The 24,758-nt window shown below is 40.8% G+C and overlaps 1 protein-coding gene across 1 annotated transcript in view; it reads left to right on the forward strand.

Annotated features, from left to right (window-relative positions):
* Positions 1-12,477, forward strand: part of LOC145396170 (uncharacterized) — a 95,386-nt gene extending 82,909 nt beyond the window's left edge. The window contains exons 7-11 of the mRNA XM_080269612.1: positions 2,704-2,785; positions 6,826-6,858; positions 9,277-9,572; positions 10,026-10,240; positions 12,060-12,477. Of these exons, the coding sequence (XP_080125738.1) occupies positions 2,704-2,785; positions 6,826-6,858; positions 9,277-9,572; positions 10,026-10,240; positions 12,060-12,477 (1,044 nt within the window). The remainder of the gene's footprint in view (positions 1-2,703; positions 2,786-6,825; positions 6,859-9,276; positions 9,573-10,025; positions 10,241-12,059) is intronic.
* The last annotated feature ends 12,281 nt before the right edge of the window (positions 12,478-24,758 follow it).

A 24,758-nucleotide genomic window follows, 5' to 3' on the forward strand; every position in this document is an offset into this window, starting at 1 on the left:
GGAAAAATGAAAGAGAGACACAGAAGGGAAAAATGAAAGAATGGAGAGATACAGAAGGGAAAAATGAAAGAAAGGAGAGTTACAGAAGGGAAGAATGAAAGAAAGGAGAGTTACAGAAGGGAAAAATGAAAGAGAGACACAGAAGGGAAAATGAAAGAAAGGAGAGATACAGGAGGGAATAATGATTGATGAGGAGGTGAATTTCTTTTGAAGGATCACGTGTCGCTGCCTAACCCATCATGCGTGGGAAATACTCGTATATTAAGAGTAGGGAACAATCCTGAACGTACACAGAACGATTGACAAGGCCGCATAGGATGATGTGGTTTATACGAAGGCCTTACTTGCAGAAAAAAACAACAACTTAACTCCTAAACGTCGGAAAAGAGTAGTCCATTATTCTCCGGCAAACATCAGACGATTTAACCCATCCTTTGTGCCAGAGGGTCGCCTTCATTTGGTGGCACTGATGTAGCCTGGTGACTCCACTGCCTGGCTATGCAATGTCCCACAACTCCGCATCTATCCACAATAAGAATGCTGGTGGAGAGAGGAAAAAGGCAGCATCTCCCTGAAGTCCACTGGGTTCACGATTACAACTATATTAGCCACTGAGGATTAAATTATGAACATTTATTTATTTACCTGTTATTATTATTATTATTATTATTATTATTATTATTATTATTATTATTATTATTTATTATTATTATTATTATTATTATTATTATTATTATTATTATCATTATTATTATTATTATTTATTATTATTATTTATTATTATTATTATTATTATTATTATTATTATTATTATTATTTCCTTCCACCAGTCTACCTGTCTTTTCCTTTACTTCCAGTGTGCTGTCATTCTCCTTCCTCTTCCTTCAACCCTGCTTCCCTCTTCCCCCAACCTTCTCTCACTCCTTTCCCCCTCTTTCCTTTTCCCACAGCCACTCTTTCCACTCTCCTCGCCCTCTCCAGTCACCTCTCTCCCTTATCCCCTCTCCTTTTCCTCTCTCCCTATCCCCTTCCTCCTCCTTCCTTCCATCTCACAGCCAAACCAAACCTGTCGTCCAGATGATGTTTTCGCTTCCCTAGTTCCTCTTTCTTTATGGGTAGTACTTGGATCTCTCTCTCTCTCTCTCTCTCTCTCTCTCTCTCTTTTATGGACTTGTTTTATGGTGAGGATGATACTTGGGTGTCCTCATTTCGCTCTCTCTCTCTCCCTCTTTCTCTCTCTCTCTCTCTCTCTCTCTCTCTCTCTCTCTCTCTCTTTCTCTTTCTCTCTCTGTATCTCTATCTGTTATTTATATCGTTATTTATATACACATTTTTATCTATATATTTATTTACTTTATATCATTTTAATATCAACATGATTTGCATCAGGGGAATATAAGAGGATGCTGGTGTGTTACGTGCAGAACAAGTCGCAAAAGAAATGGTGATAAGAACTCTCGAAAATCAACAACAAAAATACTGTCCTATGAAAGAGGTATGGTAGAAGAGAGACAAGAAAAATCCCGGCAGGGAAGGTGTTAGGGAGATTTATGGCAGAAGAGAGAGGGGATTAGTAAAGAGAGAGAGAGAGAGAGAGAGAGAGAGAGAGAGAGAGAGAGAGAGAGAGAGAGAGAGAGAGAGAGAGAGAGAGAGAGAGAGAGAGAAGATGTCCTTGCATGGAGTGTTAGAGACTGATATGAGAGAAAAAAATGAAGAAAGTTGTAAAAACAAAAAATGCTTGCCGGGAAGGTGTTAGAGGTATGGAGGAAGTGAGAGAGAGGGGAGACCAGCCCTAAGGTATATTGTTTCAGGCCCCGGGTACTGTCTCCCCTCGCCAGCCACTCTCTTAAGCCTTTCCCCTCTTTCACACACTCTTCCCCTCCCCTCTCTCATATATTTGTCTTTCTCTCTTCCATTTCTCACCTTTGTTCTTCCGTCATTCCGTTGCTTCATTTCCTTCTCCCGTAGCTCGTCTGTTTCTCCTATTCTCTTTTCATTATATCTTCTCCCTCCCACTTTTCTCTTTTCCCTCTCTCTTCTCCCTCTCATTCCTGCTTCCAATACTCCTCTTCTCTCCTTTCTCTCTCATGCTCCTCCTCACTTTTATCATCTTCCACACTAGCAAGTACTTTGTCTCGCTGCATGCACAGGTCAAGCCACGAGTTGCAACCATCAGAGAGCACATGTTGAAGACTGCAACTTCCTCTCCTCTCATCCCCTTCCACACAACTGTTCTACGTTTATTCTAACCTGACAAAGACCTCAAACCCCCTTTAAGTCAATTGGTGGCCATGTGTTGTCAGGCTGGGGGGGTCCATTTGACTACGTAACCCAGGAGACTCCTTCTTACCTCATAAGCTATTCCCCCCCCCCCTACATATGCAATTGAAACCCCATTTTGCAACCAAGAAAGGGAAGTGATTGAAGGCTTTGCAACGTCCTCTTCTCTCCTCTGCCCTCTCCCCTACCCCTGTCTTCTATTCCCATTCCTACTCTTCTTCCATACCTATTTTGCCCCCCCCCCTACGTATGCAATTGAAACCCTATGTTGCAACCAAGAAAGGGAAGTGATTGAAGACTTTGCAACGTCCTCTTCTCTCCACTGCCCTCTTTCCTACCCCTCTTCTACTCTCTTTCCCACCCCTCTTCTACTCTCTTTCCTACTCCTCTTCCACACAAATAACTAACTTTGTCTCTCTACAGGCACAAGTAGAGCCCCGCGTTGCAACCATCGGAGGGGACATGTTGAAGACTCTGCAACTGCCTGGCACCGGCGAGATAGGCAGTGAGTATACCCCACTTCCTTTCCCTCAGCCCACTTTCACTCCACTTAGGCACTTTCCACTTATTAGCCTCTACATTAAAGCCTAGACAAGCAGTAGCAGCAGGGCGGAGTGGTGTTAGAGGGGCCTGGTTGGGTCTGTGGTGATGTGCAGGAGAGCAACTAAATAGGGGTCCTCAGAACTACATGCACTAATTTCAAAAGGTGATTTCTTTGACACAATTGCTCTATAAAATTACAATGGATCCACAACCTGTTTTGAACTACAAGGTATTTTTTCTATGCAAGGAAAAAGGAACCAAAGGCCAGGAGCCCGCAAATTCTTCCTTCCAAGAGAAAACAAAAACACGATAACAGAGAGCTAAATTCAAAATCCGTTCAAAGTAACAAGCGATGATTGAGGGATTATCATTTCCACCCCATTTGAAACTTCTTTACCCTTCACTGATACATATTTACATGCAACATTTATCACCATATATTCTAGGAAAGTTCATATCAAATAATATACCAAAGAAGAGTGCAGAGGTTCTCAAAAGGGGGTTGGAAATGGCTACTTCCTCCCAGACCTCTTTTAAATTATATCCTGTACTCCATAGCCATTGCGAATCCCACGTATAATCTTGTGACTTTCGTATCTCAGAATGACATTAGGAATCACTTTCTGAATTTAGTGTATTAAGTCCTGGGGCGCCCTGCATGTGGCTGCATTCTGATTGGAGTAGGGGACTTCTTAGATAACACCTCTTCTGTAGTGACTGTTATTGTGTATTACCTCTGTTCTTCCCTCAGCTGGAAGAGAATTATAGAGATCTAGCCACGCGAGGTGAGGTGATATTATTAGCACTCTCAAGCACCAAGGACACTCAGCAGAATGAAGTATGTCCTTAGTTGGAAGAAGCTGTTAAAGTTATCCTGATTAAGATTAAGGTGTAATATGCATAATCAAGGTGTAATATGCATAGTCAAGGTATAATATGCATAATCAAAGTGTAATATGCATAATTAAGGTGTAATATGCATAATCAAGCTGTATTATGCATAGTCAAGGTATAATATACATAATCAAAGTGTAATATGCATAATCAAGGTGTAATATGCATAATCAAGGTATAACATGCATAGTCAAGGTATAATATGCATAATCAAAGTGTAATATGCATAATCAAGGTGTAATATGCATACTCAGTCAATGAGGAAGAGATGCCAGAAATATCCTAAGCCAATACGAATACAGCACTGATACCCATGGGGGGGGGGGCCTCTAACACTGCTCTGCTCTCACTCATGTCTTGTGCTCTAAACTCTCACCAACTGCACTTATTGTGGTATCTTTTTCTGTTTTCTGCTAAGCGTCATGCATAAGTAGTAAATTTTAACTAACTTGGAAGAGTTTTCTTAACAGTATTTTCTTTGATTTGCAGATAACGTAGTAGCTCAAGTGAAGTCTGTCTAGTTTGTCAAAGTAGCATGGAAGGTTTAAAGCAGTTGTAATCAAACATTATTTTGACTAATTTCAGCACATTTCCATATTCATTCTGTTGCATACTAGTGTTCAGCTGTGTAAACACTAGATTCACATACAGTATTGATTTGCTGTGAATGACATTTAGCAATTTAGTTCTATGTAGGCTTTTTATGCTGAGCACTGTCTTACCACACGAAAACGATGCACTACTTGACAGCACAGGACGGTAACATACAAAACGAATCAATATCAACACGTCAGACCAGACCACGTCACCTACTGCACACGTTCAAGCCACTGACATACCATCAATATAATGTTTGTTTTGCCAGCCAGCCAGAAATGTCTTACTCAGTTATCTGCGGCTTGCATCGCCTGACGTGATATCATGGGCATCGGTGTGTGTCACCTGATGAAATAGGTATCTTTCATATGGTTTAAAGTTGATCCAAGAATTTGTAAATTTTACTCTAGTGGATTTGACATACTGCGGCGCTACGTGACTGCCTCGTTAATTACAATCATTAAGTAAGATTGAAATTATAGGTGTTGTACCAACCACAGTCATGTGCATCATTTCTCCCACTGTGTCGACCCACTCAACGCCGTTGTGTGCTGATGGAATGTAATATAATATTATTCATATGATAAAGAGCTAAGGCAATTTTCCACTGCTGACCATGCTAATGTAACATATACCAGCTGAACCACAGTCAACATAAAGGAAAAAAGTGAATATGAATTAAATAATAGTAGTATCATACATGCATCGATCCTCGTCAGGTGACACAGAGGCTGAAGAAAAGATGAAAACGGTTTCTAATCATCCATTGCATATTCAGTCGTTCTTATCCATGATTAGGTATGTGATAAATATGTCAGTGTACAACTTATGTTAAATAAAATAAAACCTAAAGCAGTGAGTCCCAACCTCTCGTACTTCAGCTTCCCATATCTAGAGACACATACTCTGTAGTAGATGTTTCATAATCAAAGAACAAATGTATACAGTACAGTCCATGCACCAGGTAAAAAATCTTATACAGTCCCCGTAAAATCTAAGACATTTAGGACGGTACTAGGACCACAGTTTCAGAAAAAGGCAATCTTTCTTCTACGGTGTTTCTTAAGAGAAAAATCCAAATTATCCTGAAATATTAATATCTGCAAAAACTGTGTGAGACTGAGGCAGACAACACAGTCCTTGTGCTTAGGGCAGGCTGACAGAAATGTGTCATAGTAACACTTGTACACAGCCTTCCCCCACCCCCTGATTTTTTGTTTTTCAACACACTGACTTTCTCAGCGACCCACTGTTCCCTCCATTGTTCACTAACCCCTTCCTTGAAAAAAAAAAAAAAAATGGAGGGCGCTAACCGCCTATGTTGGGAACCACTGACTTATTATGCCTTCTTACCAAGCGAAAAAAAAAAAAAATCTGATGAACATTTATATAACCGATTATTCTTATTAAAAGCAAGCTTCATCATCATCATCATCATCATCATCATCGATGCTAGTGGAGGCATGACTACCAACCATTAATGCGCCACTGGTATGCCTTAATTGCCGTCCCAAGATGCACAGCAGTGAGCTTATTAAATTACCCGTCACTACTGGCACACTCTTAACTAAAGCCCAACAGCAGTGTATGGTCACACAAGTGCTCCATGTATGGCAGGAACAAGCATTTATAACGCGTAAAATAGCAACAACATTTGCTAATTCAATGTTTGACTTACCGATAAAGAAAGTATAACAGTCAGCCTAGACATCCACAACTTATACTCACTCGCTATGCTCCAGGTGTGGGAAAGGAAGTACAATACAACAAGCACTAAACAGAACTCACTAATTATCGCACGAGGCAGCATTTATTTTCCGCCAAAACATCACTGATTTTAGGTCACTAATTTATTTGAATGTTTACTGCAAAGAAAACATAAAATATTTTACAGGTTATGCTCACCCGAAATGCTTGAATAATCTCATAAGGAAGCGATAATTATTGACAAAAACACCATATGCTTCGTTGTTTACTGCAAAGGAAAACCATATTCATTCACCAATAATTTATCTTCATTTGAAATACTTGAATACGCGTACGTAGAATCATTCAGTATCAACAACAGAATCAGCAGTCCTCAGTGAGCCGACATGCTTGAACGTATAGCGTAAAGGAAACACATACCCAGCATCAACAAACATGCCAAAAATTACCCCACACCCTCGAGAAGAAACCTTACATCTTGCACCCTCTGTCTGACACCACAGCCTCCTCCTTCCTGATCTCTTCCCGAGGTTGTGTTTCCTGCAAGTAGTTTTTAAGTCTGGAATGAGATCGTTTTCCTTGTGACTGATAAAATGATGATTTGTACAGATGATTTGATAATTTTGTAACTGTTTCTTTTTCCTCACAGTCAAGCATGGTTTATATTTGAATTATTCTTATTATCATGCATCACTATTCATCAGTTGAGCATTTAACACCAGTGATTATTTTCGTGATTATGCTTTTTTAGAAGTTTTCATGGCGGCTGTATTGTATTTCTCCATTTTTATGCATATCTTTCAGTTAACTCCCTACTTCAGAAAGGAGTGATCACAGGTGAGCCAATTACCACAAAAAGAGCAACAACAACAACAACAACAACAACTGATACCTGCCACCCCCAACGACAAGAGTGATCAGTTCAAAAAAAAAAAAAAAAAAAAAAAAAAAAGGCCTGCATTTTTTTCAGGATTCTGTCTATTATATTTTCCTCCAACTTTATGAGAAATTAGATCCATATAGACAGATTTAGTTTTATATTAACTTCCATATATTACTTCATTCAAGTTTATATAACATTCCTGAAAATAAAAAAAAAATCCTTATGCTCTGACTATGCATTTTAATATTACAAAATCACGTATTGCCATTTTATTAAAAAAAAGAAAAAGAATAAAGAAAGGCCAAGGATCTAGTATATTAAAGCTGTGCAGTGACCAGAAACTATCAGCTTATAAGATTTTGATATACTAATGTCATGTTCCAGTCAGACCGCCATAGACGGAACATGAATTTTGAATGCGACTGTACCCTGGCCGATCACTCTTGTGGTGTGGGGTGGTGGGGTTGATAGGTGGCGGGTTGCATCCCCCACGTATACTCCCTTACACACGGTCTTGAACTATCACTGTATCTTGCATTTTTGAGCCTTCATCATCTGTCAAGCACTTTTTTCACTTTTTGCATCCTTGAGGTGATGAAGCATCCGTTCTGATTTTTCTTTTTTGGGTGTTTTTGGCTAGCACGGAAGGCTAACTCACCACATTTTTGGCTAGCTGTACATCCCGCTGATGCTGTCCTCTTGGTGAATTTTGAAGCCTTCCAGTGTACTTTTTGATGTGTGTGTGTGTGTGTGTGTTCATCCTTGGCATCCACCTCCTCTTGTATCATAGCTCCGTCGTTCGTCTACAGAAACAATGTCCTTTGTCGAGAATTGTTCTTCTTGTAATATTCTGTACTTCCGTCCTATGTTTAGCATAGTATAAGAAACTTTTTTTTTATAAACATACATTTTGCAAAATTATTCAAGAAGATATAATAGGAAACCAATGGTATGATGAAAGACTAATATAAAATATAAAATTTCTGACTTCCATGTAAATCAATATATTGATGATAATATTATGCTGTACATAATAAACTATTCACCATAAGTAAGATATATTTGTAAGTAAATGTCTGATCTTCCGTTTGTAAGGATAATTTTCTCATCAATGAATATACACTTATCTGAATGTGTAGAAATATAACACAGACTCTTCACAACAGCACGAGATTCTTGTAGTTAGTATGTGAGGTCACAGTGGTTCACATAAGCTATTGTGGCTGTGCATTACTACTCAATGGATAACCGTTGGGAGTGGCAACTAGTGGAAATTATATAGTGCATCGTGATATATGATATGTAGTAAGAATTACAAGAGATGGTGATGCAAATGTGTGAGAGCATGTGGATCTTGTAGCATGGGCGTTTGCATGGGTGTAGGAATAACCAAGTAAAGGAGATTTTGTTGAATGATGCAAGGATTGATTCATGTATATTACAGGTAAATGAATTAAGAACATGATAATCTGAGGGTTATATGTACAGGATGGAACGAAAGTAACTGCCTCAGTGTCAGCCAATGGACTCTCCTGTGTTGTGGGGTCAGCCCAGACAGAAGCTCGTATTAACTGGCCATGTGAACTAAGCAAATAAGAAGAAAAACTCAGTGGAAGTAGAAATAAGTAGAAATAAGTAGAAAACTCAGTGGAAGTAGAAAGAATCTGACAAACAAAACAGGAATAATTATTAGAGGCAGAAACAGTAAGCCAGAGAGCTAAGACATTAGTGGTAATACTCGGCCGTCCCTGCAACACACGAATTGTTGGCTGATTACCATTGGGAAAATTACCTCCTGTATACTTCACCTGTAGGTTTATATGCTGGCGAAAAATAGAAGGACTTTAGGTCAGCTTTATTCATTTATCTTATGGGAGGGATAATAAGGCAGGAAGATACTATAGAGGATGGTTAATAAGGCAGGAAGTTATTATAGAGAGAAGACACAATTCTGTTTTGAAGACAGGACACGAGTGTTGCCTGTGGTAGAAAGCCTGGGAAGTGTTGTCACAGCTACCTTAGGTGAACTCTGGGATTATATGGGTGGCAGTAGATAGGATATGGAATCTCGCCTTGCCAGTTACTGCCTCAGACAGCGAACGAAGAGATCAAAGTATAAATATGTGAGAACAAAAAAAAGAAAAGAAAAAAATGTTCCAATAATTTCTTCCACGCAACATTGTGAGTTACTTAGAGGAGGAGGAGTCTAGTGCTGCCTCGTCACTCCCTCCACACATTAGATATGGAGACAGATGTAGGTTAGGAAGTAGTTTTCTCTGCATCATCTCTTTCCCCATGGATTAGACAGATAGAACACAAGAGAAGAGATGTCTGGTGAAGCCTCTCGCCTTACATGCCTCTCCCCCACCCAGTGTACCTCAAGCGCAGCAAGAGCGAGCGCGTCAGGCCTCGGGCATCCGGAGGTGGGGGTGGCGGTGAAGAAGGAGGAGGGGGAGGGGTGAGTACGGTGGCCGGCGACATTCTGGAACACATCTCCCCTCGTCCCCACCACCGGCGCCTCTCCATGGGTCACAACCCCCGTGGCCACCATGCAACCCCGCAGCGCCTCACGGTGGAGCCTGAGAATGGCAACTTCGGCCTGTCCACCTCTGACCTCAGTCTGGATTCCAACAGCTCGTGCAACCCCAGCTACAAGTACGGCAACCAGGTAGGACACCTGCACCAACCAACCACGGTTATGCCTGGCTGCTTTCGATGTTAGTCCATCAATTTTATTTATATTACAAATTTTTGGTCAATTTCAACGTCACTGGACGTCACTGTGGCATTGGTAATTTTTATAATAATCATTCATTTACAGCGCCACACTTGCGTCACTTACTGATGACTTTAGAGAAAGGAACTCAATACTGTTGCATGCAGGAATGTGCAGTTAACCAAAAGTGTGCAAAAACTTAATTGGTACGGCACTCCTGAGTGTTTTAATTGGTGATGTTATTGTTGATGTTGCATGCTTGCTACATAATCGTTTGGGAGACAGCAGTCTGACAGAGGATGTGAGCCCTGGAGTAGCGGTGTGCCCCTGCTGCCAGCAGTCCTGCTGCCCCACTGGTCCTGGGACCCACTGCCTGAAAAATATTTATCCCACCTGATGTTGCAGGTGTCATACGCGGGTGGGTACTACGGGTACCCCGTGGGACAGGGGTACCCGGCTGCTGATCGACAGAGCAGACGGATGCACCTGGTGGTACCACGGGGTAGTGGTGGGGGCGAGGACACACTCGGGATCCGAGAAAAGGTGGATCGTAAGACCTCTCTACCCAACTCTCTGGACAACCAGCAGCAGCAGACGCCTGAGCCACCCAAGCCACCAAGGTCAGACCATTCAACACTCAGACCATTAAAAAAAAACATAGAATTTCCAGTTGACAACATTATTTAGGCTCTTGATATTCTTTTCCTAAAACTATGTGAGGGTCAGAGTAAGAGAGAGGCAGGGCTACTCAGTAAGCTATTTTAAAAAATCTTTATTGTTCATTACTTGTCCTGTCTGAAGCTAAAGCTGAGATGGGAATTATAGGTGATGGTATTAAATTGCTGACGTTGCTAAAATTATCAATATTCCATTTCTATCAGTAACTGTAGCAACTGTATTTTCGTAAGTGTTTGCACATTCCAGTTTTATCCACACAGTGAGGGAAAAATGAACACTTCTGACCGCAACTGCTGCTTTCTAGTTACAGGAAAATTAAAGTACCTGGGAAAACACAGTGAATGCTCACCATCGTCACTTCATGATATACATATTCCTTCCTCTCATACAGTGCATTTTTGCATGGCATGTTAGACCAGTTTATTTAGTACTGGAATGAATGAGAAAGGAGTGAGAATTTTACAACCTGTCAGGGTAACATCCACTGTATATAGGCTTGTTTCTGTGCTGTTTCATTTTTATAGATACATATTTCAAGTACTGTACAGTTTTTCACACCCTTTAGCTCTCAGAGGTAACCACTTGACATGTTGGCACCAACTTTCCTTTTTAACAGCAACCTTATCAAGTTATCATTATCAGGCAGAGAGGCTGGTGTGATAATAAAGAATTTTACTTCAGCTTTATCATTGGACATTTGATTATACTAATTGGTCTAGAACTGTTCAACTTAATTGGTAAATTACTTTAAAATGTACATTTATGCCCACTGACCTTTGTTTGAAGCCCCCTTGAATGTCAGAGATAAGGTTGATAATGTCTAGGCTCAAGTACTCTTTGATTAGGACCCAGTATGGTCAAAGTAAGGACTGATATATATTACGAATGGAAATGACTGTGGCGTCCATGGTTCGGCTTACCTGCTGACCAGATCTTGAATTAGAGGCCACAGGTACAGAGTTATCCTAGGCATCACAGCAACCACGTGAGTAAAGACAAATATACAGACTTATCCAGGCAAGTAGGAGGAAGTTGCATCAGAATAACTTATCTTTTAAGTCAGTAAGGAAGGAATGTTAATTTTTCGAGCATTACACGATTACATTCAGTTTTGGAGAGCAGCTTAGTAAAGAAAGAAGTAAATGGCAGTTGTATCTACCCCTCCTTGTTTGAGAAATATCCCTGATATTAGATTTAACCAAGATATATTAAATATTAAAGTGGTCGTGTTGATGGGAGATAATTCTACACTATTAATCCCACGTTACTGTCTAAACTACCTGTTTTCTAATGAAATCCTTTCTTGATGCATCAAAGCCGAAGTCATAAATCTGAACCTGTATACTGTAAGTGCTATCAGTTCTCCCCCTACTTCATGTAAATGGATCAGTCCAAGCTAATCCTGCTTTCTTTGTCTGCTTACAACACTGCATCATCAGTTGCATTCAGTACTACAGTTGCTTACCATATTAATGTTTAAGTCTGTTTGCACAACAAAAGAGTCGAGTCGAGTAGAGTTATTAGTTACTTGGTCACAAACATCATAGCAAAGGGAAAGCTCACGAGTATGATTGGTTTAACTCATGTTGCATGGTAATGGCTACACTGCAAATGATTCCCCTGACACAGAACATGGATATGACTGTACTTGCCTTGACTCCACTGAGTGTGATTTGAATGGACTCAACTCCTTTCAGCATCAGGTAGATTAAAATATCATCTCTCATTCAGCAGCATTATAACACCATGTAATTCTTTCAGCAGCATTAAAACACCACCTCTTCATTTCAGCAGTAGTCTGTCACCGTCACGGAATGTGTCACGCGGGGCACTCAGCAAGCAGTACTCCCTGCCAGCCAGTGCCCGCAATGCCCGCTACATGCCACGCCACCGCCACTCCTTCCGACATGACCGGCCCCAGTACCAGCACCACGAACACGCTTTTGACCACCCTCACGTCCGCACGCACTCCGCCTCGCTCCACGCTCCGCACGACCACCGCCCCCACGTCTCCCGCGACCTCCACTCCCCGCGTCACGAGAGTCCCCACCTGCCGAGAGAGCTACACTCCCCACGCTTGGAGAGTCCGCACTTACCCCGGGAGCTGCACTCCCCGCGGGTGGAGGCTCCCGTGGTGGCTCAAGTGGTGGTGGACGAGCCGCAGGACAAGTCGACGTAGGGGCGGACGAGGCCGGGTGTTCTGTACGTCATCTATGAAGTGGACGAAACCTCGGAGGACAGCCAGGGAGGAAGTCCAGTCAGTGGCGTTAGGGTCAGCGCCATCAGGGATTACCAGGAGGATATCAGCGACCGCGAGTCCCCTGTTGAGGGGGCGAAGAGTCGCCTGATGGAAGATGAAAAGGATTATCGCAGTAAACACGAAGACAATGATATTGGGTATCAAGACAAGGAAAGGAATTACCTTAGAGAAGAAAAAGAAAATTACCGAAGTGATGAAAAAGAGTCTCACATAGATGAAGATGATGATATAAAGTATGACAGCGCTGATGAGTACCGTGGAGAGAGTGCGGATGAAAATTTTGAGAGTGCAGACGAATATCATGAAGAATACGCAGGGAAAAAGCTGGACAGGTATCAAGAAAAAGGAAAAGGTAAGTACCATGAAAAAAGTGGCGATGGTCTCCACAGGGCTAAGGCATACGCTCGTAGGAAAAAAGAAGCCGATGATGAGATAAATTCTGTTGACTACCTGACAGAAAACGAAGACGAAATATTAGAGGAAATTAACACTGAGCATCACAAGATTTCTGACGAGTCCCGCGTGTCTATATCAAGCAGAGATATAGTCTTATTCGATAGAAAACAAATGGCATCTCCCCTGGAATATCAAAGCGATTTTATGAGCAAGTACAAGCTGGATTACCTCGACAGACGCTCTGACATGTGGCCAGAATACATTGAGATATACAAGGAGGAAGTCACGGCTGTATACCAAGAGCAGTTTACAGCGTTGTACCAGAGAGTTTACCCCACCGCTTTCCCTTTTGCCCACCCTAAAAGCAGGTTCCTCGAGTGCTACCCACACCAGTACCCTTATTATATTGTAGAGTACGTCAAGGATATGCCCAGACCCAGAGACACAGACGATTGGCTGGTCCCCCACATAATGAAGTTTTAGTTACCCAAATGTGTGTGTGCCTGTCTGTGTGCCAGTGTGTGCCAGAGGTTACCCGCTTCCAGTGAAAATACCTTTGCAGAAACGTGTGTGTGGTAATGACAGAATTAGGCTAAACTAAAGAACTCTGGGGGGTCAGCTCAACAGGCAAGCTGTGGAAAAAAAAAATGAATTCCTCTTACACATGATTAAACGTTGAAAGTTACGGATACGAAAATTCTTGATGTGGAGTGACCTATTACATATACAATTACTGGACGTCTATTCGGAACTTAGCGTTATCAAGGCTGCATAATGGGAAAATTGAAAGTTCAAAGTTTCTCAGAAGGTGTGAAGTCATGAATGGACTGCATATAGACTGAAGTCAAAATTGAAATGGGTATTATATGCACATGTAAAGCAGGAACGAAGTCTCTTATGTTCTCTGATTGTTGGCATTTATTTATTCACTATGGTTTTGAGAATCAACTGTACAGAATGTTGTTGAAAGTGATAGCTATTTATATATGGCTCGTAGGGCTGGTTATATCCTGTGAACAAACACATCTCATTATCTGTTACGATGTTATCTAATCAGAAATTGCATTTATATACACCATTGAGAGTCTGGAGAAAAGGTCAGTGTCTGTTAAGTCTCACTGACCACTCCAGGCTGCTATTTTTTGTAAGATAGGACATGGCAGTGAGATGATAAAAAGTGCCAATTTTTAGCATTCTGTCACGAGGTAATAGAGAGGAAGTATAACCTTATTGTTGCAGTGTTAAGTAGTCAGTGATCTATTACCAAATCCTTTATTTTGAACAATCATATTCTGGAAATTATACAGTATTTATAGACTTTAATCTGTCTTCAATAGATTTTACATATGTGTGGAAGTGTTGTCTATAAGAAGCAGAAGATATGAATGAATGTGTGTGTGAAATGGACAGATCTGTATAACCATTGTCTCCTTCCCTTAAAGAGTGAGGTGTCCAACTTCACTCTCTTCGGTGTGGCTAATATAGAGGCTCCCACTGTATGTGTTAGTAGTGTTTGTACCATGTCGCCTCACCAACTGAACGAGCTTATGTGTATTTCTGGCCATTTTCTAGCAAGTCTGTGTTTGACGACTCTGCAGACTTCGTTTTTCGCTCTGTCTCTTGCACTGTATCACCGGTTTTTGAACTCATAATTCCGTGTCTGTACCAATCGATTACCTGTCCTGTTCGTCTCGCTATCATCGTGCCACCCGAACCCGAACTTCTTTTTTCTCGTTAGAGCTCTGTCTCCACGCCAGGCTAGAAAAACCTTAACGAAAGCTCGATCCTTTGGCATACTCCGGGTCTAAAGTCTTCCCAGTTTTAATGTGCTCATAAAAAGATTCGGTTTTAAACTGTGAACGACAATACATACGTGGCTTGGGGCGGCCTTTGGAGAGTGTGGAAGCAACCATGTCTATTTTTCCTATGCTTGCATTTGTATCAATTAATAACAAATGTTTTAATAAAAAATGGACTAAAAAAATGGATCCACTGCCCCAGCCCGCTTGCAGATCTTAGTGAACGACTGCGCAGGTTGCTCACCAGACTCACCAAACTCTCCCAAGTCCCGTTTTCACAAATTAGAGTTTAGCTAGAAGGGGGACAGACTTTAGCAACTGAGGGTAGCATATTGTGCCCTGACCGAGGATTCCTAACCAACTAGAGAGTGTAGAGAGGGTAGAATGTTACTTTTGCTTCCTTGGCCGGTGGTCGCTGGTGGTGGTGTCATGCTTAAGTCTGACGTATGCCCACACCAGGCAGCCAGAGTAAAATTAAAGGTACAGTTACAAGAGTGTTGCCCAGTTTTATACTGTTCCATTAGGTATTTTAGCATTAATACTTTTTGTAAACTGATGCCACTCCCACCACGAAAGACATTTACCTTAGCGCCATATTCACGAAGTGGGAAGTACAGACGATATTGCTCACTTTAGTACAGGACTGTATGGACTAGTTTATTGTTGCGAAAGATGAGTCAGTCGCGTAGACCTGTGGGGTGTACACAAGAGAAGCATACTTATATCTCCCGCCAGAATCGTCGATATTATTAATTCACGAAACACTACTATGTCCTAGCTTGTCACACTCTTCCATCTCCTTTTCGTTCTAGATTTTGTAATGTTCGGCTGTTCTGCCTTTTTATCTCACCGTTACCTTATCTCAAAGCTTTGATGTCTCTATACCAACTCTTCACACGTTCCCTCACCGCCAGCGTTGACAATGATTCCCAGATTAAGGTGAAGAAGTGAAGTTTGTCTCGTGTTAGTGAGTGTAGCCTTGGCCTCAGCAGGAAATCTTAAAGCTCTGGATTTTTTTTTTAAGCTGTATGTATCGCAACACTTCTGATGGGGTTTCAATCTTCATCTGTTGCAATGCTTTGAAATGTGAAAATACTGGAGCAAGACTTTGGAACGTAAACATTCAGGAGGGTTTTGAAGTGTTATTCGCTGCCACACTATAATAATAATAATAATAATGATAATAATAATAATAATAATAGTAATCGCAGTAAAGATTTTGAGTGTTATTGGCCGTAAGAATCTAAAATAAGAAAGCTTTGAAGTTACGTGAATCATTTCCTGCTGCAATACCTAGAATCAAAAATGTAATCTTTGACCTTACTTTTGTTTTTGGCAACGCCGTGGAATGAGAAAATCAGAGACACACTAATGAGAGTTTTCTGGATGGTTTGCCAACTGTTATTTGTTGCAATACTTTAAATTAAGATATATTTGGATTATAAAAAAGAATTATTAGGTATAACAGTTAGAAATAAGAGTGTTCAAGCGTTATTCCTTGAAGTCTGAAATACTGTCTTTATAATAACTTTTTAATCATTTTTACTGCTAAACTTTGACCTTAGATATCTTTGCACTTATTGGTAATTGTTAGTTAATGCAACACAAAGAGAGGAATATGCTTTGGCGGGAAATCTAAATGTAAGACTTATCAGCAGTAACACTTTTAAGTAAGAAAGGATTTGAAGGTCATTTCAGATATTGTTTTGTCTAACACTGTGTATTACGAAATGTTCAGAAATTTTCCAAGCTCTTCCCAGGACTCTGTCAGCAAATAATAGATACCTGTTTGTCAGTAGAGTTTGCAGTGTTTGTTGGGAGTCGTTACATGTTTCAGTGGCACAAAGAACTTCACTACCAATATTTGTCAACAAGAATTAGCTTCCTTTGTTTTGCCATCAGTTTTTATACATATATCCATTAAATTTGTCGAGAGAAGAAAACTCAAGATGGATATAGAAAACGAGATCTCAAGGAACGTATCTTGCTATGGTTAACTGGACAAATATTATAGTTTTATTTGATATTTTGAAAAGTTTGATTTTGAGCTCAGCATATCTAATTACTAGGTTTCAAAAGACAGTTACTGACTCACAAATTATCATAATGAAATGTGTCAGTATTTACGTAGGCAGCTGTACAGTGAGGCTGAGGCTGGAAGGTGTGGGGAGTGTTGTGAGAATTTACCCTTCGAGTGTACCTGGTTGGATTAGCTAGAATAAAAAGGTCCTTGCCTTTGATACGCTTCCTCGCACTACTATTCCCTTGCCTCGCTCCCCCCTCCCATCCCTTCTCCAAACCCCTCCCCCCGCCCCCACGACCCTCCAGTGCCCTGTGTGTATATGTGCTCATGTGTGGGAAGAGTGTGTATATCATAAGCTTCTACCTGCATATATCATGTTGGTAGCTAATTTCCCTCCTAAATTTTAAGTCTCTAGAATTAATCCCTTAAAAGGCGGTGAGGCTATGTGTGAGGCTGTATTCATTGCTATTTATATAATTAAGTATAAATATAGAATATGGATGTGATATAATCCCTTTAGACAACCATAAGATTAATTGCGTTAACTGAAGAATAATCATAGAGATAAATAACCTACACTGAATCGCTAGATATGATAAAAACCATGCAAGTGAAGTTTGATCATGCAAGCGTGTACATAGAAAAATTTATTATATTCAAGGGAAGCCAACCAGAGCTGACTTTCCCTGTATACCGTCACCTTTTCTATCCATAGTGTTAATATTATACCCACCCATCTTTGTACCGCTTTCCCGCTAGAAATACAGTCGTGATCCAAAGGGCGCTATTGTTAAAACTGAGTTCCCGAGGGTGTGTGCAGGCCCCATGGTTCTGACGGCCGTTTGTGGAATATTAGCAGGCGTTAGATGTGACCTGCCTGGATGTCACGTTACACAATGCGTCGAGCAGTGAGATGGAAAGCACACATAAGTCATAATATTTTCCTCATTCTGGTTTTCACAAATGACTTCGAATTTTCAGCGGGTTTGCCTATACCGTCGAGCGCCATGATTTAATAATGCGTAGCGTTTTTTTTTTTTTTAGCCCACTCTCGTTGAAGGATGAGTTGAATCCAGGAGTGTTTCGGCGCAGCAACCCATCCAATGTTGATGTGCATTCGAGCCTCGTGATTTGTTGGGTTGTATGTTAGTTCATGCAGTGCTGAGGTGAGCAGTCATGCAGCAAACACCGTCAGATTGAACACTGCTTGCACACAGGGTGGCGGCAAACTACGGATCACGACTGTATGGAGTAAGTACCCATTTTTCCACCCCTCACAGCTCCGTTTGGGAGAGATAGAGCTGGCGTTTTCGGCTCTGCTATCGTATTAGTGAATCGGCTATCGTAGACTGAAAGTAAGTTACCTACGCGTTTTTATGGATAAGTACTATAAATAAGTAAAAGGCCTTTGCAGTGTAACTACGCCTTTTAGAAGACTGGGAGGTTTGTACAACTGTAGGATGTTCGCCGCGCTGCTCTTCTTTGTGGAACTAGACCCAGTCGCGTGCGCGGGCAAAGCGAAGTAAACACATATTTTCACTTTGTATAATTATAATTTATACTCGTTCCGGGAGAGTCTACAAAGCAGAGGAGCTCTCGAAAATATAAAATAGTCAGCTGCTGCCGGTAGGTGCATTCTCTATTTTTATACCATCGTGCACGTCAATCGACTCTCAGAATGCAGTGTTTAGTCTCTTGTAGAAGGGCGAGAAGGGAGTCTCAAGCAACTGTGGCTTTGTTTTCTCTAGGGAGTGAGTGAGGGCGGAAGATCTTGCAGAACGTTTTTTTTATACTGTCTCAACAAAGCTTCTAAAACGCTGGTGGTGTTGTAAAAATAATTATATATATGCAAATACGAATACAGTGTAGTTCGTATATTGCGTCTCCCGTTCTTATATGTGTTGCGGGTACTGCTCAGTTTGCTAAAGTTAGAAGCACATGCATTTTGCCTTTGTAAAATTAGTAGCCAACCATGCAATCAATGGGCCTAATCCAACCATGTAATAAGTGGGCCTAAAACACCCGACATTAAAATGCATAGAGAGAGTGATGGGAAGCTGACATTATAAGGTATAGAGAATGATGGTGATGGGAAGCTGAAAATGATGGTGTTTGGGCCGTCCACGCAACACACATTCTCCATCTCTCGGCAGGGGATGTGTAATATACGAGCCACCCTGTATTAAAATGGAATGCAATCTCCCTCTTTACCATTCACAGACCCGCTGCCCACATGGCCTGGGTACCGGAGAACGTGGGCTTGGCTTCATCACTTCAGCACGATGATGTTTCTCATTTTATTCTTCTACCACAGACGATGTTATTCAAGTTAGGAAGGAGTTGCAGCAGTGAAAGGACGAGATGTTATTCAAGTTAGGGAGGAGGTGCAATAGTGAAAGGACAAGATGTTATTCAAGTTAGGGAGGAGGTGCAATAGTGAAAGGGCAAGATGTTATTCAAGTTAGGGAGGAGGTGCAATAGTGAAAGGGCAAGATGTTATTCAAGTCAGGATTTATAATAGTGAAGAAGGAGGATGTTATTCAAGATAGGAAGGATTAAGTAGTGAAGGGATTAATGAAGACTTTATCTCACTCCAACTCCATGCGTCTCCTTTACAGATGAATAAAATCGTCTGACGGTAGCGTAAGAGTGTAAATACGAAATCCATCCTCGTGTTGAAGGGGCTCTAAGTAAGATTACAGCTATGTTAACCTTATTACCCACAAAACGTCTCTACTGGTGTGTGCCCCAAAATACGCTTAAATATATATAAAAAAATTAAAATAAATACACCGCTTTGTTCGCTTCTCCAAGGCGCAGATGTGAATGCTTTAGTGACGCTTTTTCTATTGAATTTTTAAGATACACTGGCATAGTCGGAGATGTGCAAGAGGACTCAGATGATGATGATGATGAGCGTGAGAAATATATTACGCACTCCAGTTAGGGGCGTGTCCAGGGCTATTACTATTACTATTATTATTATTATTATTATTATTATTATAAAAATGAATGCCTGGAAACCCCCTTCCCCCCTCCTCCTCTCCCTCTTCAATGGACATAGCATACAACTCATGTCATATACAGTTTGATAGATTATTCCCATTAACTCCCTCCCTCTCCGCCACCCTCCTTCCCACACATATTATATAAACTTTTTTACATATCATTCATAACACACTGATAGTATAATACGTTTCGACACATCATTCTAAGTATTAGCAATTTTCGGGTGGATCCTTTGAGTCATGATAATATTTTTTACATCTCCCCTTCCCCCCTTGGGTCTAGGGTGTTGTAGCCCCCCACCCCACCCAATCCAGCAGTCCTGGATACGCCCATGTTGTTAACTTGTCATCCTTATGTTAAGCTAAGGCTTCTCAATCACCGAATCACTGCATTTATTGTTATTGATTTACAAACCCCCTTTAGCCTGGAGATGTCATATATCTTTTTTATTACTCTTCCTGTTAGCAGACGATATTGCTCAACATGAGGAAGATGCCTGGCAGTGAACGGGTTAATGAAGGCTAGATCTAAACCCTTCAGAGTTTCGCCACAGCTGAATATAAACGTCTGGGGAGGGCGAGAATAAGGTGAAAAATGGCGTCAAGTTGAGAGGGCCAAGGTTCTCCAGTCTCTCGGATCAGTTCGCCTCTGCCACGTTGATGTGTCTTGTGAGAGAGATGAGCAAGGGTGTGCATAGTCTGTCTCAACCCCTTCAGCCTGAGGACCTTATCTTACTCCCCTCTCGCTGTCTCCAGGGGATTGTATTCAGCTTTTCGAGAGACTTTTTCGAACTGAGTGATGAGCGGTTAGAAATAGCCTCCATTTACCTCACCACAAAGCTTTGCCATAAACTGAGTAGATTCATTTGAAGGCAGAAAAAATTAGCTAACGAAATGCGTCACCAGATTCAAGGGGTTACATTACACGCCGGATATTTTGCTCACAACTTAAATTGAACACAAAGATATAGATGCTCCTGATTTGGCGCTCATTTTGAATTATAACGCTGAGGCCGAAGGAACCACTCACCCTTTCCTACCTAGCGTGAGTTGGGGGTGGTTGTGAGAAGCTGAGGGGTAACTGCAGTGCTTTGGTTTACAGTCTTAATTTTTCCCCTTTGCTTTTCTCTTTCCTGGTTATCGTAATTACTTTCTTAATAGCTGAAAGACATATAATAACGTTTGCACCATGTATAAACCACTATTGCTTTGCTTAAATACCCTTCATCGACAGCCTTCCCAGTGTTTGTGGTTGTACTGAATGGTTAATAATGAACATAAATAAAAAGGATTAAGGGGGTAAGTGTAGCGTGATTGTTAACGTGCCTTGCTCCGGTCATGAAGACTAAAACGAAGCTGGTTCACATCCCACTCTGAACAGGGGCTTTTCAGTGAGCCCCTGTTACATTCCCTCCTTAGCTGCCCTCTCCCACTGCACATATCTCTCTTACAATGGCCCTTGAATAAACCCTGGGAAGTTACTGATTTCCTGACCTTATTATGCCGTTTAGTTGAAGAAACAGCAGACTTACATAATATTCCTGAAGTTATTGCTCACTCTCTCTTTATATATTGAAGTAGAGGAGTCCTTATATCTGCGGCTGTACACCAAAAGCATAGCAAGTACCTCTGTCAGTATCCCACAGGCTCTCCCAGTTTATGATAAAATGTTAAGCTTGCTACCATAGTGCTGCCCTGCAACTCAGAAGTTAGTTCTTGGGGTATTTTCTTCTGGTCTTGGTCAAATTTTTAAGATTTATCCATTTTCATAACTCATAATGAAGGCTAATGATATTACACGTAGGAATTAACCGATGATAAAGTGGGATTGGGGAAGCTTACATGCAATAAAAGCACTTCGTTTTTTGTAGACAGCTATTGGACTTTTTTGACATGGTAAACCTAATCCTGTGAAACTATGGAATAAGATTTCTAATTTTTGTAGTAGCGTGGGTAGCATATAACCCTGTTTAAATGTACAGATAACCCTAAACTTATTTTGTAATATTTGTACATCTCAGACGGAATATAAACTGCTAGCTTATAGGAAGACAGACTTTAAGATTCTGAGGAATAAAATGAGAAGTTATGTAGGCTGGAAACTTGACTAATTTGGCTTTTCTTAATATCATTTGGTTATTTCAAATGTTGGATTCCCTCTTTCCAGCCTACAGTTTTCTCACAGGTAGGTGATTTATCGTTGTTGCGAATAACCCAAATCATTTTTTCACACGGACGTATATGTACGGGCAAAGACACAAATATCTTCCTTAAGTTTGACGAACCGATGGCGGCAAAGTCGAACCGATTGAGACAGACATTAGCTGAGACATGATTTTCGTTTTTTCTCGTCAGTTGTACATTTTATTCAGACAGAAATGGGAGGATACTTGTTTCTCTGTCCGTACGTTCCGAAAATGAGGAACTACGTAACACAGCTCACATTCTCTCACGACGATGTTATGCGATACGTTGGCTTGTTACGTGCTCTCCTGGGTTCCGGCTTTCCCTGCGAGTTCAATTAATGTACGTGCCTCCATAACCAACTCGTCTTTTATGTCCCTCAGTCACGATGTGTAGATCTGTCTTGACTCTCCTTCAAACTCACCACCGAACGATACCGAGGATCGCGTAAATGTTGTGCTAAAATTTCGATCGTGGTTTAGCTTGTAGTCAGCTTTGAAAGGTACCGAAGATAGTCTAAGCATAGCGCCAAGATGTGGTGATGGTTCAACTTATAGTCAACTCTGAAACTTGTCGCTGAAAGGTGCCGAAGATAGCTTTAATGCAGAGACAAAATTTCGATCGTGTTCTTACTTGTGGTCAATTTTGAAACTCCTCACTGAAAGACACGAAATATAGTCTAAATGTAGTGCCAAGATTTCAGTAATGATCTTATTTGTAGTCAACTTCAAGTGAACAACGATTTATATCTGCACAGGACACCACAGTAATCATTTTTTTTTGTTACTGATGCAAGCTGTGTCGATATTACACAGGTATAAACAACATACATCAGAAGGTAAGGTGTAGGATGGAATTAAAATCACAAAGAATCGGCCCGAAATTGTGTAAGAGCATAATGTATACTCAACCTGGCCTAAAATTGTCATATCTCCGTGTTGTATGCTGGACAGTAACAATAGATTAACACCACCATATGGTTCTAGTCACGAAGTGCCGTGGAAAGGATGTTGAGCCGAATTAGTGACATATTCCGCCAGTGAGCTACGAGTAATAAGTTATAGGGGAATGATAGGTTACGTGGAATTCAAAGTCACAGTAAAGACAAGACTATGCAATATTAGAAGCTGCCTGACATATCAACGAGTAATTATAGCCGGTTTTGTTTCATCTGATGGGACACTGAAGCCTTTGCAACTTTAACACAGTCGTGGTTGAATGAAACTGTTGAGCCTTTGATATGAGACAGGTATATATCTCTGGTTATTAGTCGAACACCCACCAACCACACTACACCTGGCCATCACATGAAACAGGGGTTACGGATCTTTGTACAGTGAAACAGACCGACTATGGAAGAGTCAAGAAACCTATACACTCACCTCAACCTTAGGAGACATGCATAAAAAAACATAAAAAATACCCGTAGTTTGAAGTTTCTCATCTCCCCCAAAAGCGATCTTGTACCGGAAGAGTCCAAACGTTTGTAGCAAATATTTAATGTTACGTTTTAAAGGCGTCGTTGTGTTTTGAGTTTCTTTAGGCTATAGGAACCTTATTATTAGTCTTGTATATATAAAAATCCTTAATTATACGCTATAGGTGTGCATACCGACCTTCATTTCCGTTGCCTGTGTAATTAAGGATCCACGAGAAGAATGATTATGAGGACGTGGCTGTGTAGATTTCGTTGCACCTCTGCCTTAGCGATTTATACTGCACAGAACACCACAGTATCCTCTTGTAAGTTAGCCACGCAAACTATGATGATTTTAAAACTAACTGAATAACATGCAAGATAGAGTGAGTGTGTAGTAAGCAAAATAAATCGCTAAAAAAATGGAGCTACGAAGACTGCCACGCCACGTACTAGACCTACGAGTGAAGAGAGCTTTTGCAGGGAAATTCTGACAGTTTCTTCGTTTTGGTATATAGGTATGGGGTTTTTGGCCGTCTCTTGGCTCATTACATCACAAACTATTTTGATAATTTTCATTTTTAGGTGGGAGGGTAAATTTACTATGGGACAAACGATTCATCCGTTGTTCATCACATTAAACCCAGATCATCCCGTGCGAACATCGATCATAGTCACTTGTGAACAAATGTAATCACTCCATTCTAGTTTTGTACGCATTTGAGGGGAAAAAATATACAGGTTTTTGAACACAAGAGGCTGGCTTCTTATAACATGTAAAGCACAAAAGTTCCCTACCTACGAAAATAACCATGTGACTTTTTTTTTTTTTTTCATGCTATATTTTGACACACAAGGTTCAGCTCATAACTATAGGATAATCAAACAGAGGCTTGCAAACATCGTTTCTGAGGAAGAGATCTAATGTCAAACGGTATAGTGTCTGTCTGTTTGTGTTTCCATAAGCAATTGTTTCCTTGTAAAGTAAACTCGTTATTAACGGTATTGGGCTTTTTCTTTCCCCTGCTTTATTGGACTTTACCTGTATTCCTAAGAGACTGGGTGATGGATTTTATTGAAGAAACCATTATTGATTCTAGTTTTAATAACAAATATGGTGGTCAACTTTACAGAAGAAGTGTTTATTGATTGATTTACTTGAAGAAATCTTTATTGAATTTAGCCTGACTGCATAGCAAACTGAGTGAACTATTTATCACCTTTATTGGACCAACAGAATTCAGAGCAGACTAGGTGACTGGTGTTTCTGAAGATTCCTTTATTACCTTCAGCTTGAATTAATAACACACTGGGTGAACTGTTTTGTAAGATATCTTTATTGGATTACGCCTGAAGTCATAACAAACCGATTA

This window comes from Coenobita brevimanus, chromosome 35, assembly GCF_032717465.1.
Source record: "Coenobita brevimanus isolate Jiangsu-jjx chromosome 35, ASM3271746v2, whole genome shotgun sequence".
NCBI lineage: Eukaryota > Metazoa > Arthropoda > Malacostraca > Decapoda > Coenobitidae > Coenobita > Coenobita brevimanus.